The sequence below is a fragment of the Vidua chalybeata genome, chromosome 5 (genome assembly GCF_026979565.1).
Source record: "Vidua chalybeata isolate OUT-0048 chromosome 5, bVidCha1 merged haplotype, whole genome shotgun sequence".
NCBI lineage: Eukaryota > Metazoa > Chordata > Aves > Passeriformes > Viduidae > Vidua > Vidua chalybeata.
In genome coordinates this window covers 33414433-33426692 of record NC_071534.1, presented here as the reverse complement: position 1 = coordinate 33426692, position 12260 = coordinate 33414433, and the positions used below count along the sequence as shown (strand labels likewise).

At 41.2% G+C, this 12260-nt stretch overlaps 2 protein-coding genes across 7 annotated transcripts in view; one reads left to right on the top strand and one right to left on the bottom strand.

Annotated features, from left to right (window-relative positions):
- ACSS3 (acyl-CoA synthetase short chain family member 3) overlaps window positions 1–12260 on the top strand; it is a 106173-nt gene that overhangs the window by 73303 nt on the left and 20610 nt on the right. For 4 of the 6 annotated variants that reach the window (XM_053942050.1, XM_053942051.1, XM_053942049.1 and 1 more), the window contains exons 14-15: window positions 524–623; window positions 704–879. In XM_053942050.1, coding sequence (XP_053798025.1) covers window positions 524–623; window positions 704–879 — 276 coding nt within the window. Of the gene's footprint in view, window positions 1–523; window positions 624–703; window positions 880–1150; window positions 1721–2560; window positions 2631–12260 lie in introns of those variants that run through there. The other 2 variants (XM_053942053.1, XM_053942052.1) reach the window with 2 other exon arrangements.
- Window positions 4846–12260, bottom strand: part of PPFIA2 (PTPRF interacting protein alpha 2) — a 317236-nt gene continuing 309821 nt past the window's right edge. The window contains exon 33 of the mRNA XM_053942047.1: window positions 4846–6265. The gene's annotated coding sequence lies outside the window, so the exon portion shown is untranslated. The remainder of the gene's footprint in view (window positions 6266–12260) is intronic.

The following is a 12260-nucleotide window of genomic DNA, read 5'->3' as shown; positions in this document are numbered from 1 at the left end:
TTTACAGCAACCAAGAATGAAAAAAAAAAGTCTGAGAAAATGAACCAATAGACTTTATAAGTCTGTAGTAGGAGTGCTTCTGTGGTTTTGGTCTTTACTCCCTGCATTTAAATACCACGTTACTCATAATGTTAGACAAATGTTATTTGTTCCAGCAGAGATTTCACTAACAAAAGTAAAGATGTGATACTCTCACAAAGCTGTAAGGAAATTACCTGTGGTTTATTCAATATTTCTATTTTGTGCTGCTAAAGTTTTTATTTCTTCTGTTTGTTAGAAAAGCATGTGTGAGTGTATATGAAAATATATACACATGTACATCTTCAACATATGTAATTGGCATCCTAAGGTGGTGGTGTACTGACCTTTTGCTGTCAAAATGTAAGAAAAAGTCTATGTTTTTGTTCATACCATACCATACCATACCATACCATACCATACCATACCATACCATAATTTTTTTTTTCACTGAAATGTTGTCTATTATTATTAGTTCAGTTTCGTTTTCTTTTCCATCCCTCAGTGTATTCTCTTCCATCCCGCTGTGGCAGACTGTGCTGTTGTGGGCCAAGAGGATCCTTTAAAAGGACATGTTCCATTTGCACTGTGTGTACTGAAACAAGGTGAGAACTCGCTTATAACTGATGTCACTAACAGTTGCAAAAGTCTCAGAAAAGATAAAGGATTTTACCTTCTTCACTAGGTATAAAGACACAGGAGAGTAAGATTTTGAAAGAGATTGTTGAGCGAGTTCGGACCAACATTGGTCCAGTAGCAGCTTTCCAGAAGGGGATGTTTGTGACACAACTACCAAAAACACGCTCTGGCAAGATCCCACGTTCTGCTCTTTCTGCACTCATCAGTGGAAAGCCATACAAGGTAAGTTAGAGGTGTTTGCTTCAATGAATTAAGCACACATGCTTTTCCAAAGGCACAAAATGGTGGTTTTGATTCTCTTGACTGTTCTGAAGGTCCATGACTTCAGGTAGTACTTTATATTTTATTTCTGTTGCAGATTATCCAAAAGATTTTCATGTTTCAGAGCTTTACAGATACCTTTTTCTTGATTGCTTTTGAAGTATAAATTTAGAAGAATCTCTGGATGAAATTCTTCTCTACTATCACATGCTACTGTATTCTTACTTTTCAGATAACACCAACCATTGAAGATGCTAGTGTGTTTAAACACATTGAAGAATTGCTAAAGAAAAATTAAATGGGATAATACATAATAATGAGCATTTCAGTTATTCAAGTATACAAAGAAGCTTTTTTTTTTTTTTTGTTATGAATACCACATTTTAAAAGCAAGCAATGATTTGGGACTGAATGTTTTCACTGTAGAAACATTACTGTGTTCTTTGCCGTCTTGCCACAGCCACTGATGCATAGTAAAGTCTCTACCTGCTGTCAGTATATGCTGGTTATTAAGATGGCTAAGAATTGCAAATAGAATTCATACACTGGCGTAGTCTTAAAGGGAAGGAGTCATTGGATTATCCATCTTATATGGTGTCATGTAACCTTACATTTCAATCTGTTATTTTACAATGTGACCAGTAACTTTTCTTTGGCTAAAGCAGCTTACAAAAGGTAAACCATAAACAGAGGACATCAAAAAAGGAATTTGATTGTGAAAATTGTTGCAGACATAAATTGTTCTTACTTGTAAATTATAAGTTCTTTTAGATTTTTTCTAAAATTAAAAATTTTAAGATTAGTTCTCTTGATTCCATTTTCTTTTTTTTTTCCAAAGTCTTTCTGCCATAAATTAGATTTTCTATAATTTTTTTACTCAATAACTTTATGAAGTGTCTTTTTTGTAAAATGATAAATAATTCCTGGCTTTCAAATCTTTGAAAATCTTGATTTGTCCACAGTAATATTTAAAAAACCCCATGTATATTAAATAAAGGCAGGCATTTACCCTTCGCATTTTCTGGTAATTTTTTTGTGGTTTGAATCCCTTATGATAAGGACAACCAGAATGTGCTTTTGCTGCCATAATTAAACATTTTAGGCTGAGAGACATTTAACCAAGAAATTTAGCAAATATGGATACTAAACAGCCCATTCTGGACTTTATAGACCATTCCAGACATGTACAGGATTCTCAACAAGCCAGGAGATGGAGGATACACTTCTTACATACATTACTTCTCAAACTGCAGGTATTTAATTGAACAATAAATGTAAAGGTCCATTTAAAAGTAGATGCTCCCAGAAAAGTATAAAAGCAGAGAAGTTGCTCAAACTTAGCACTGCTTACGAGAGAAAGAAACAGTAAGTTACAGACAAATTCAGATGATGTTATTGTATAAGAAAGGTCCCCAAAAGGGTCCAGAAATACTGTTATGTAGTGGTGGATAGAGGTAAGGGTGATATCCCTGTGAAGTGATGAAATAAACCAACAGATTGATGTAGGAGCTAAAATTTGTTAGGTTCCACTTAACATGAGCCATACCCTGGTGGTGCCTTGTGCTTGTGACACTTTTGTGGAGTTGGTGAGTTCTACCAGTTACATAAGAACTGAATAAAGTGTCCATGTGTTTTTCACTAGGGACTGCAGACAGCTGGGCCAGTCATGTTGAACCAGGTCATACAGTCATGCTAAAACAGCCTAGTTTGAGCCTACACTCTCCTTGTTTCCTGCCAAATCATTGCATAAGGTACCCCGCTCCCTCTCAGCTATTCGCTTCAGTTGAAAATCACAATCTGAACAGGGAATAAAACATGCAAACGCTGAGTAAAGGCTAATGATGCTTTATGGTAGATATGCTAAATATACAGGTTGGAGATTTAAAAGTGGGAATCATTTTGCTCTTCAGAGATGTCCTTAAACTTTTGTGAAGTACTTTTTATAGAAGTGGCAGTTAGTTTAAGATATCATTTTCTTCTGGATGAATGTTTAAAGTACAAAAGCTTTAACAGCAGGCCCATGCCAGATATTGGACTGACTTGCAGACACTTTTTCCTTTTCAAGATGCTACAACTTAGCAACCTGTGCTGAACTGTTATAGAGCAAGAGGGAATTCTTGGGAGTTGTTGGTGGTGTAGATTTTTTTTAAATGAGTGAGACACTACAAGCGTCTTATCACAGAGAAACTGTGGCACATTCACAAGGTGTGTGGCCACTACTTTTGCAATTGAAGGTGAGACGTTGTTTATGTTTGCTATCCTTATCTTGGTTGCAGCCATCATGTAATTGCAAGAGCAGGGGAGGGGAACTAATTAGTGAGAGCAAAAATTCTCTAGAAGAGATCCTGCAATGCATATAGGAGAAGAGAATTAATTTCCTAGACCTTGCATAATTTTCCCAATGACAGCTCATGCTCCTACACCAGTTTCTCCATTTGGAAGGAAAAGTAAAACACTTTCTTGCTTGGTTCTCTTCTTTTAAGGAGGTGAAAAAAACCCATGAAGCCCCCAACAGCATTGGTGATAGGTATTTAGGCATGCACTTACCTTTCTGAAGGGCTACGTGCTGACATTAATAATAGCAAGAAACAATTATCCTTCCTCTGAACTGTTTATGAAGAGCTTGAAGAGGTAACATTCTTAAGGTGTCTCTATGACAAAAATATTTGTAATAACTTCTGTTTTCTGAGGAAGCCTGAGCTGGTTTCTTTTTTTTTCCCTCTCTATTTTGGTAGAAGTTATTTCTGATCAAAACTTGTATTTAAAAAGACGAGGGAACATTCAGGTGTGCTCACTATACTGCCATGCTGGTAATGTGGAGAATTCCAGAAGTGTCAAATGTCTCATGCCTCAATACTCAGAAAACCTAGACAAAGAAAGGCATCTTATTGCAGCAATTCAGTATGGAGAAATCATTGTTGAATGGTCATTGCTTTTGTTTTCCAAAAGAGCCTTTTGCTGAGGAACTGCAGCTGCAGAATGCTTTGTCTTAGCCAAGCTCAAGAAAGTGAGAGGGAGTCATTACCCTTGTACATTACCCTTGTACAGCAACCTGGGTATACCATCAAGAACAAGCCCATTTAACAAGTAGTAGGACAGCAGTAATTTTCTTAATTTTGTTTTTAGAGAGAAGCAGCTAGTGGGTAGATTTGAATGGTCATTCAGTTGCTGAATTTTGGCTGGAAGACGTAGTTATTCTCAGTGTACTGAAAGGGATGGAGCCAAGTAGGCTACATTTAGCATAACTGCTTTTTCTAGCTGTAGAGGGTAAAGCTTCAGCTTGTGTGAGGGAGACAGGGATGAATTAGGAGGCTTGATATGTTATCCTTAAATCAAAACTGAAGTCACAATAATACTACTTTAAATTCTTCTAGTCTGTTTACTTCCACTGTGAAATATATAATTTGTGTGTGCTGTACTCCTGGGGCAGGACAACTTCCGCACTGGTCATAAAATCTGGCTCATTCTTTTCCCCAACACACTTAATTCCCCCTTTGCCCTCTAAGTTTTAGTGTCAGCTGCAAAAGGAATTCCATAAAACGAGCTGGTGTTTATGAGGGAATGTGTATTCACATGATATAGCTGCCACTGACAGTGGCAGTGACAGTGTTTGCACTACTTTACATTGTGATAGTCTGCCCTAAAATAATCCAAAAGGAGGCTGAGGGAGGAGAAGAATGTTGGTCAAGTCCAAGGAGCTGTGTGTACAAGAGCCCTGACTTTCTACAGTTGTGTGCTATACCCCTGCCAGCACTTTGCACCCATCAGCAAGATCTGTGCTCCCTCTCGTGGCAGATTCTCACCAGTAACTCCATTGTAACTCATCCCTGTTAGTGCCAAAATGTTCTTATGCTTCACTGTGAGAAGCATCTGCTTTCCAAACTTATTGCTGCTGTGTACCAAATTTAATAGACTAATGAACACAAATAGCACTGAATTCTCTTTTTTATTGACATTGGGGGAGAAAAATCTTTCACCATCTGATTGACCAAAGTTTGCCAAATAAAAATAGACAAAACAAATGTTTATCTACGTGCAAACATTGCAGATCAAACTGCTAAAAGAAATAACTAAAAGACAGGTCTTGAGCTAAGATTAAGCAGCAGAAAAATAGCAAATAGGTAAATGACTATTAAGTAGGTCTTACTTTGAAACTTCCCATTTAAACAAAGAATAAACAACAATAACACCACCAAATAAAGCCACAGCAGGTAATAGTTGCTCTTCTAAACTTTTATACACTATATATTAATCACTCTGTCTTTCAGTTATTTCCTCTGATAAAACTGACTTTTGTGAAGTCTCAGCAAGGCCATCTTGGCTAAAAGCATAACATTAGACAGGAGCCTGTCTAATGCCATGTTAGAATGAAGAAATGATGGGGTTTGGCTTCTCCTTTCTTTTTCTTTGCTGAATATATCTGGAAACAAGAATCTGATTCTATGCAAATATTAGATTTACTTTTCCAATGCTGGTTGGTGTTTGAAGATCCTGGAATGAAAAGGTGACTCTTGGTAAAGCAAGATTCTTCTTGGTCGACAGGTAAGATAGAAGAAAGTTTTTGGGTTTTTTGTACAAATCATGTTTTATTAAATTGCTTTTTAGTTTTTTATAAACAGTCCTTCTGGGTTTATTTGTTTGTTTTTTAGAGATGAGTCATCATGGTGCTTCTCTGTAGGTATCTAACATTTCCATTTTGGCTTCCGTTCCAGGTTATATTGTTCTATTATACATCATCAGAGGCAGGTGTTCAGCTTTTAATATTGACAAGTTTTTCTCAGTAGGAACATGTTGAAGCTTCTAACTCTGCTAAACATATTAATTTGACTGTTACAATCCAAAAACTATAAAAATGGTGGAATGGAAAGATACAAACAGTATTATTGACACTGTATTGTCAAATGTTTGCACTGAGACCCCATGTACCATAGATTTAATTTTTAAAAAATCATATTTATATCCATTTACATAAGACTTACACATTTTAAAAGAAATACATACACAGTAAATACGTAAATGTATATAGTATTTTACAATAAAACAGATGTAACAATGTAAAGATGAGTGGCTTCATTTGATAAAAGCTTTGGATGTGCACTACTGTCAAATTTTTGATGACAGAGATGCTGAGAGAAAAGGGGGAGATTGTTTTGGGTTTTTTTAGTAATTTAGGTATTTTTTATTCATGTTTTAAACTAAACAATACATGAAAGGAACATCATATCTGTTTGTATGATAAACATTATATGTTCTCTTCCCTATTAACCTGTTCTTGCAGAGAGTTTTAATGCTCTTTTCCTAAGTAGTGGGAATGCACTTCAGGTAAAGTAGAAGAAAGAGATGACATCTAAGAAAAAAAAATATTAATTAGCAAGATTCTAATTCAGTCTAAAGTGCAATGACAACAGAAAACGTAGCACTAAGTAAGTAGTTTAGTAACTAAGTTACTAAAACATGGATTTTTAGTATTTGTGGGAGGCATGCATTGTTTAATTTTAGATCTGCAACATAAAATTATTAATAATTAATTTTAATATTTTCCTAATTTTCCTCAGTCAACACAGACTACTGCTTATGTTCATTTTACAGCTGTTTCCCTGCTGTTTTGGTGCAGAACTGGGCTTAGTTTCCTGCATCTGGAGACCTTTGCCTATTTGGCACAAGGTGAAACACATTTTCAGTGTACAGACATTGCTGATGTACTTTGTGGTTCTTCTTCCTAGTTCACTGCAGCTTGACTACTCTACACAGGCCTGTTTTAGTGCACTTGGTATCAGAAATTTAAGAACAATTAAGGCTGCAGATGCTGGCCATTTAATGTTGCAAAGAAACATATTACAGAGCACATGAGACCCATCAAGCTTTCTGCTGTGGTTGCTAGATGTGGTGGCCCAGCTGAGCAGGCAGTGGATTTGGCACTCACATTATCCAAGCTTTCCCAACACTTTTAACTTCTAAAACACTTGTCATTACCAAGTCAGAAGGGTCATTCAGGACAGATTTCTTGCCACAGGCTGGAGCAATAGAACATATTACTTTAACTTTTATTCTAATGAAATACTAAAGGAGATTTGGAAAAATCAATTATGTACTTTACCAATAAAGGGTTTGAAAGAGGATTTGTAATGGAGAAGCAGCATTCCAAAAAGATGTGAATGATAGCTGGAAGCAACTAGTCTGTAGCAAAGAAACCATCAGGGTGAAAAAGGTAAATGCTCATATAACTGTTCTGAGAATGTCTGCACATGGTTTCTGGCACCTCACTGTGGTTTCAACAAATACTCGGAAAAAAACACCTGAAATGCAGTTTGAAAGCTTATGAACAGGACACAGCTGCTGTGAAGACACACTATAAAGACACTGGAAAGTTGTACCAAACTGATGTTGACATAAACTATTTTGAAAAGCCTTTGACAGTCTCTGTAAGAGAATGTCTCTTACTCTCATAAGAGTAGCAGAATGCAAGAATCTGCATCCTGCTGTAATCACATGCCATCTGCGTTTGTTCCATGTGCAATCTGTTTGCTGCTTTCTTTTAGGCCTGCTCTTTCTAGGCATGTTCTCCTTTACTATATGAAAAACTCCCTTATCTCGCTATTGTGTGGTAGCTCGTCCAGCTATCCCTCTCCTCTGCTGCTTGGTTCCTGCTTCTGTGCATGCAGATACTTCACCAGAGTATCACAGCTGCTGATGTAGTCTAGGCAGGGTGTTACAAGAGCCTGGGTCTTAGTCTAAGAGGAAGGTCTAAGTCTGGAAAATTTCAGGAGGCATGTTGTAATGAATAATCTTCTCTTTTGCCCAGGTATCAATCAGCTCCTTCCGTGAAAAAAACTGTTAGTCAGGAACTGTGCTGACAAAATTCTGAAAACTCCTCTGTTGCCCTTCAATGTGATGTCCCCCTCTATGGGCAGTTTCTGTTTATGCTTTCATTCTTGAGTTGCAGGCAATTCGTTTAAATTTTCAAGTTTGCTATAATAGTGAAGGAAATGTTTTCCCTGTATGGTTAGTTTTTGGTTTTTTTTTTGTGGGGCAGGGGTGGGATGTTGTTTTGATTTTCAATATAATGTACTGGAATCCAAAATTACTTTTAACTTGCTGTTTGGTTTATTACCTGCATAGCTTTTTGAAGTTGCCCTTACAGTAAGTGCATATACTAAAGTTCTAGTTCACATAATCTTGTTCCTTCTGTAAAACGAGTATATGGTAAGTGAGAAGAGAAACAGTAGCATATTATTGTCAGTTAACCTCATATATTGGCCTTTACAATGTAGATGCAAATTTGATATCCTTATAGACCACTCAAGCATTTAAGATTAGGATGTAATGGGTAGAATAGTGGACAAGCAGCAAGTACTGATGTGATACATACCACTGATACTTGAAACACTACTATACTCCAATAGAAATTGGAGTTAATTTGTATAGCTTGTATAATTTTAAATATACATGTTTTTGCTCAAAATACGTACCTTCCATACATATATAGTGCTAGGAAAGTCTGATACTTTACTTTTGTTTGTGCTTTGCTATTTTTTAGATAATTTTTAATATAGTGGGACTAAATGATTTGGATAATCTTAAAGTTATTTTTGTTAGCATATCAGTTTTCCATTTCTGCCTTCGTTGCACGCTTCAAGCCTCACCTCAAGTGCCTGACCCATTACTGTCGGCCTAAGAGATAGTTTGGTGTTTGAATGCGGCGTGGGTTTTCGCTCTCCCCGGCTGCACACGGTTCTTGGGAGCCCGGCTGTGGCGTAGCTTCCACGTGCTGCCGGGGTTTGCTGCCGCGGGTTCCCGGACACGGCTCAGTGTCTCGGGCACGTGGGCTGGCCAGCCTCTGTTACCGTGCGCTAGGGATCCGGCAGAGAGGTAAGGAATTTGTCCATTTACTCCGTGCTTGGCAGGAACGGTTTATTGGTCACACATGGCGCGGTTCGATGGAAAGATGCGACCGCTCCCGGCACTCGCATGGGAGAAAATGGCGCCTGACTGCCGGTGGGATAGGGCTTTATGGAGGGGCGGAGCGAGAGGATCCACGGCCTGCCGCCCAATAGGGGCGGCTGCCGTGGCGGTGATATCAGCAACAGCGACCAACCAGAGGACCCCGCAGGGGCGGGCACCGAGCCTTGGGCTGAGCGGGATTGTGCGTCTCGGGGTGGCCAGCACGGGGTTTCCCGGGGCCGGACGGCAGGGTGGTTACAGGAGCGGCACAGGGGTAAGAGCCGGCAGCAGGCAACATGGGGGCAGAAACCGCGGGGGGAACAACACGGGGGAAACGCGGGATTACAGAACCCATTTTAACATAAATTAAAAACCCTAATCTAAACCCAAACTCCGGGATGCAACATCTCCCCACTTAATAAAATATAAAAAGAAAGCAGTGGTGTTGGATTCAGTCTCTCAAGCGGTGGCCTCTTCTCCCAGCTTCTTTTGCTGCTGCAACTGCGGTGACTGCTACGCAGGTGGAGAGGGACTGGAGATGGTGCTGGGGCTGGTTCTTCTCAGGGTGTTTAGGGATAGGGAAACTAGGAAACAACTTTATTACAAACACAGGGACTGTGGGTATAACTGGGCTGAGGTAGCTGTAAGGGAAGCATTGGTTAGAGAGAGGTAGAATCTTTTCCTTCCTTGCGGCGTCTGCGATTGGATGCAACCCCTAGGTTGGTGGGATCACAGGTTGCATCCACTGGCACCGTATCACTCTGACTCACTGACTGCTCTGCTGTGTAGGGTTTAACGTGCCTCCTGGGGATCCACCTGACTCCTGAAGGCGTGGACACGCAGGCGTATCCCCGTCCCCAAGTCAAAAGTGGAAATGGACCCTGGATTTCTTTAGAGTCCGGATCCCTCACTAACACTGGAGGCTGCTCCTCTGGCTGGAGCTCCTGATGTTGTTTGAAATGTCTCAGGGCTGGCGGTTCTGGTCTGTCAAAGGAACAGTTCAGGAAATTGATGGTAAACAATGCTTTACAGAGCCTCTCGTGCGGTGACAGCACTCGCACATCCTTTCGCTGCTTTTTGAGGACTTGCTTTAGAGTCTGGTGGGTTCTCTATTATGGCCTGGCTGGTGGGGGAGTGGGGAATCCTGGTCTTATGCTGAACCCCCCAATCTTGCAGGAAGCTGCGGAACACCTTGGAAGTATAGGCTGGACCATTGTCTGTTTTAATCATGGTTGGGACCCCTAAGGTGGCAAAGGCCTGGACAAGATGTTTCCTGATGTCTGTGGCCCTTTCCCCTATGTGGGCTGAGGCAAAAACTGCCACCGAGAAGGTGTCCACAGTTACATGGACATTCTTGAGCCTACCAAACTCAGGGACCTTGGTGACATCCATTTGCCACACCTCACAACTGCGGAGACCTCTGGGATTCACACCTGCTCCCAGTGTTGGTAAAGCTGCCTCCTGACAGTTGGGGCACGAGGCCACAAATTCCCTGGCTTGGTCACACTGCAGATTAAACTGGCGTACCAGCCCCGGGGCATTCTGATGGAACTGCTGATGGCTCAGCTTGGCCTGCTCGACTATGCTCGGCTGGCCTCCTAGGTGTACAGGGGCTGCCAAGGCGTCTGCTCTGCGGTTTCCCTCGGCAATAAAGCCTGGGAGATCCGTGTGTGATCTCACATGTACCACATAAAAGGGATGCTCACGGTTAGAAACCAGGTGTACTAATTTTGAGAGCAACCCGAAGATGACCTGATTTGGCACCTCTTTTACAACTGCATGTTCCGCTCTAGACACTGCTCCAGCTACGTATGCCGAATCTGTTACTAAATTAAACGGTTGTTCAAACTTCTCAAAAGCTCTCACTACAGCATCCAACTCAGCCACTTGTGGGGAACCTTCTACTACCTTAATATCTGATTCCCACACCTGAGTCTCTGGGTCCCTCCAAGTCACCACTGACTTGTGAGACTTCCCTGACCCGTCTGTGAATACTGTTAGTGCTCGGAGGGGTTTTTTGCTCTGTAATTCTTTGGGTAACAATTTGAATTCAGTATTGAACAAATAATGGCCAGGATGTCCGATCTTAATTTGGCCTGAGAAGCTGTCTAGAGCGAACTGTAAGTTCTCATTCTGCCTTAGCAGGTGTTCAAGAGCCTCCTTGTCATCCTCCCCGTGGATGTTTTGATGGGGAGATGGATACATGTAAAGTCACAGCCAGCTAGTACTTGCAGACAAGCCCTGGCCCGTATTGTGAGCTGCGCCATCAGCTCCTATGGCCTGGTGATACTCTTGGACTGCCTGTGGCCAAGGAACACCCACTCTATTATTAAGAGGGGGTCCCGTTGACCCTTGTCCCACTGAAATATCACACCATACAAATGGGGCAACTCACCCAAGACGATGAATCGGAAAGGCAGCCCTGGTTGGCAACGGTGGGCCTGCCTGCTCGTGATGGCTTTCTGGACCTTCTCGAGCACTGCTCTGGCCTCTCGGGTCAAGACTCTCGGGGAACCTAAACCCTCATCCCCCTCCCTTTCTGCTAACAAATCAAAGAGGGGGGATAATTCCCCCGTAGTGAGTCCTAGCCATGGCCTGATCCAATTTAATGACCCGCACAGGCGCTGGAGATCATTCAGCGTCTTGGAGTTATCATTTATCTGTATCTGTTGGGGTCTGATCGTCCGGTTGTTAATTTCCAAGCCCAGATACTTCCAGGGTGGCAGCAACTGTACCTTTTCTTTCTGTAACTCAAATACGGCCATCGACAAGGCCCTAACAGTGTCCTCCAGTGCTACTTGCAGGATCTCGCCGTCAGGGGCACAAATCAGCACATCATCCATGTAATGATAGAAAATACAGGATGTCCACTTGGCACGCATTGGGGATAGAACCCTAGCGACATACCACTGGCATATAGTAGGGGAACATTTAAAACCCTGTGGTAGTACCGTCCAGTGGTAGCGCTTCATTGGGGCTTCTCTGTTGATGGAAGGCACAGAGAATGCGAAACGGGGAGCATCATCCGGATGGAGTGGGATTTGGAAGAAACAAGCTTTAATGTCAATTACAGCCAAATTGTAATTCTGGGGTAGCATCGATGGAGATGGCATACCCGGTTGGAGGGAGCCCATATCTTGCACTGCCTCATTAATTTTTCTCAAATCGTGGAGGAGTCGCCACTTGTCTCTCCTCATTTTTTTTATTACAAACACATGAGAGTTCCAGGGGCTGTTTGTTTCTACAAGGTGTCCTTTTTCTAACTCTTCGTTAACTAATTTTGTGAGCGCCTGCAGCTTTTGCTTACTCAGCGGCCACTGCTCCACCCAGATAGGCTTATCTGTGAGCCATGTTACTTTCTGTGTGGGGCGCTCTTCAGTGGCCGCACCAAAAAATGCTGG